Source organism: Empidonax traillii, unplaced genomic scaffold, assembly GCF_003031625.1.
Source record: "Empidonax traillii isolate 1590-97213 ecotype Southwest subspecies unplaced genomic scaffold, ASM303162v1 scaffold3206:size24498, whole genome shotgun sequence".
Lineage (NCBI taxonomy): Eukaryota > Metazoa > Chordata > Aves > Passeriformes > Tyrannidae > Empidonax > Empidonax traillii.
In genome coordinates, this window is record NW_020958399.1 from 6,984 (window position 1) to 10,609 (window position 3,626).

The window sequence follows — 3,626 nt, forward strand, 5'->3', positions numbered from 1 at the left end:
TGCCTCTTGCAGGGGCTCCTGTGGGCTCTCCAGGTATGGAAGGGCCTGGTGCACATATTCGGCCACTTGGCTCTTGTCCTTTTCCAGCTGCAGAGAGCAGCAGGGCACAGAGGGAATGGTTGGCTGGGGCTCTGCCCCTTGGCCGGGCGCTGCCTGCGCCCAGCACTGGCCGCCCTGCCCCACAGCCCAACTGGGCCGGGGCTCCAGCGGCACCCTGGCTCGGGGGCACAGGAGCTGCAGAGGAGCCCGCACGCCCCAGGGAAGGCAGCAGCGGCTGGGGCGCAGGCTGCTGTCCCACAGGGGCTGCAGCAGTGGGCAGGGGCACAGTGCCAGCCCCACACTCGGGCCATCGGGGACTGGGGCTTCATGGCCATCCTTACCAAGCACTCGCCAAATTTCAATGGCTGCTCTGTCTTCAGCATCTGCTCGAGATCCTTCCTCTTCAGAAATTTGGCTACACAAAGCAGCGCTTCCCGAGAGGTCTGCAGAGCAACAGAGTCCAGGAGATGGCACCACAGCCCACCACGGGACCTGTGTCCCTGGACCAAGGCCAGGAGGAGGTAGTCCAGCCTCCTGCCACGGGAACACCAGAGCCTAGAAAGTCCTCACCTGTGCCACTTGCTGGTTCTCATCATGCCAGTAGAGGAAGAATGGGAACAGGTTCTGGACCACATGTATCTTCAAGGGCTTCTTTCCCTCATCCACTACCGACTTCATCACCTCTTGGAACAGGTGAATGGAGAGGATCTGCACATGGCTGTTGTCCTGATGGAAAGGAAGAGGAAGAGGCCTCAGCACTGGCTTCTCCAGGCCTATCTGGCATTGGCTTGCAAATCCACAAGGCGCAGTTTCCTGGCAGCACCCAGCACCCCTAAATGGGAGCACAAAACCTTACACTGTCAAAGAGTGGCCGCAGAGCCTCAGCCAGCTTCAGGGCGGTGGGGCTGGAGGTTAGGATGTCTTTGCTCTGCAGCATATTCAGGAGTATTGGCAAGGCCAGCTCAACCAGCTCGACATCTGCATCCCACAGGAGCTGCACGAGACTTTCCAAGAGGCTGCACATTCTCTTGGCCTGTGAGGAACACAAGGCTGTGCTGTGAAGCCAGGAACGGCTGCAGAGCCAACCCTGCTCGGGCAGGGCAGCCCCAGGTGCTCCCGCGGGCCTGAAGGCCAAAGGCTTGTCCTAAAGGCCTCGGGCAGCTGAGCAGGGAGGCAGCAGAGCTGGGAGCAGCTGCCACAGCTCCCAAAGCGACTGCGTTGCCCTGCCCCAGGATTCCAGCACGGCTTCGGCCAACTGCCCTCTCCTCACCATCATGGGATCCTTGCTCAGCAGTACAAAGCCTTTGATCGCCAGGCGACGCCTCTCCCCAAAAAATCCCAAGTGGGAGAATCAATCGGACTGTCACTGGACGTGGAGTCAGTGCTGACAGTTGTTGTTGTAGTGGCAACCTCCGCAGTGAGATGAGGCAGTGCAGCGTCAGAGTTTGTGGCTTCATCGGTCAACACGGCGTCAGAGATTGCCATGCGATCATTCGATGGGGTGTCAGTGCTTGTTGTGTCATCAGTCCAAACAGTGTCAGACTTCATTCTTTGATCATTCCGTGTGGTGTCAGAGTTTCTTGTGTGATTATCCAAGGCAGGGACAGACTTGCTTGTAAGATCAGTTGGCGCAGTGCCGACATCAGGCTTTGCCTTCATCTTAGTCAGCCTGGTGTCAGCCTGTGCCATGGCCTCAGCTTGTGAGGTCCTGGTCTTTCTACGCTGAATGTCCAGGAATTTCAGAAAGGCCTGCAGGAGAATGGAGAGCAGGGAAGAGGATGATGTGCCATGGAGAGCTCCATCAGCAGTGCCAGGCTGAGCAGGGACAGCAGGCCCAGCCCAGGAGGCGATGGCTGCAGGTACCTGTGCTGCCCTGTGGAAACGGCCATGGGCACGGGCCTGTTTTTGTGTCCGGTCCTGGCCTGGATCTGGCAAAGAATCTAAGACAGCTGGACATGAACTTTAGACACAGCTCAAAAACTAAGCAAGTTCTCCCAAGGAGCCCGTGCCAGCATCTGTGGAGGCCCCATGCCCTTCCCACTGCGACTGTGTCGGCAACTGAGGGGGTTCCTTCTACTACCGTGGGCAGGCACTGCAGGGGAGGCTTTGCTTAGGTTTTTCATAGTTTTAGGGCAGTTTCTTTATCCTTGTTCCCTATAAAATCCCCTGCTATTCAGAGCAAACCGTGCGGATAGAAAGAGATACCACAAAATCGTGGAATATCCTGAACTGGGAAGGATTCACAAGGATCATCCAGTCCAACTCCTGGCTCTGCACAGGACACCCAACAATCCCACCCAATCCCTGAGGGTGTTGTCCAAACTCTCCTTGAGCTCTGGCAGCCTTGGGGCTGTGCCCACTGCCCTGGGGAGCCTGTTCAGTGCCAACCTCCCTCTGGGGGAAGAACCTTTCCCTGAGATCCAGCCTAACCTTCCCCTGACACAGCTGCAGTATATCTAAAATACAGCCTGCAATATCGACACAAAACAGGGTTCAATATGCATTCTACAAATCATCTATATCTCTGCTTATATCCTATGAAATAGCCCAGAATGTGTTCAAATGGCATTTACCAGCACATGTGCTATTTTGGAGGCGGAACCACGCCTCTGCCGTGGCCTTTCTGAGGCTTCGGTTCCCATCCCCAGTCCTGCCCACCTGTCCCCAAAATCAGGCTCATGAGCCCTATTTCTGACTGGAGAGGGGTTGAACATGTTTGCAGCCCAGTTTGAGACAAAGGAATTGATGGAAAATGGAGAGATTGTCACCAGATCTTCTCAAGTACTGGGGCCACAGATGTAACCTCACAGTTTTAGGACAAAGTTAACCCTAAGGAGGGGACTCATTTTCAGCAAACCTTGGCTTGCTGACGGGATGAATTTGGTTTCCACAATGATCCTCACTCGAGGTCACAAAGCCTGACCCCAGCACTTCTCCCCACCTCCCATGCCCAGCACTGTCCCAAACACCATTCCCCAAACCATTTATTCCTCATATGGACAGTTTCCCCAAGCTGTGCTCAAGAGCTGCACCACCTCACTCTAAAGTTGGGATGCCCCGTGCAAGCCTGTTCCAAGTGTGCCAGGGTCTCCCAGAGGTGCTCCCACCCCCTGTGGGTTGGAACAAGGAAGGAATCAGGGTGCTCAGCCCCTCGATGCTTTGGTGGAAAGGAAGAGTGGTGTAAATCCGTGATCCATGAAAGGGCTTGTCTATGGAAAAATAACACTAAGGGGTGTTTGTGTTTGCTTTGGGACGAGGGCTCCAGGCCATGACACCGCTGCTCTTCCGCCTCAGGCATCGCTTTTCCCCGCAAACTCCCTCGCATCCCTCTCCATCCCCACCGGCCTCATCGATCCCGACGGCTCCTGGTTGCCGTCAGCTCCATGCCAGCGTCACACTGACGTTCGGACATGCGAGAGGAGCACTGTCCTCACCTCTTGCTCCCATTCCCAATTCTCTCGTGTTTTCGGGAGGCGAGCAGGGGAGCAAAGCGGGCAGCAGCTGGTGGTGATGCCGGTGGGAGACCTTCCCCCAGCGCCAGCAGGGCTGGGGTCGGAGCACCCTGGAGTGCCACCATGGAACACGTG

At 56.3% G+C, this 3,626-nt stretch overlaps 1 protein-coding gene across 1 annotated transcript in view; it reads right to left on the reverse strand.

The window, feature by feature from the left end:
* LOC114072434 overlaps window positions 1-3,626 on the reverse strand; it is a 13,866-nt gene that overhangs the window by 2,355 nt on the left and 7,885 nt on the right. Inside the window, exons 9-12 of the mRNA XM_027910331.1 lie at window positions 896-1,072; window positions 610-765; window positions 381-482; window positions 4-87 (exon numbers count right to left, since the gene is read on the reverse strand). Coding sequence (XP_027766132.1) covers window positions 4-87; window positions 381-482; window positions 610-765; window positions 896-1,072 — 519 coding nt within the window. The remainder of the gene's footprint in view (window positions 1-3; window positions 88-380; window positions 483-609; window positions 766-895; window positions 1,073-3,626) is intronic.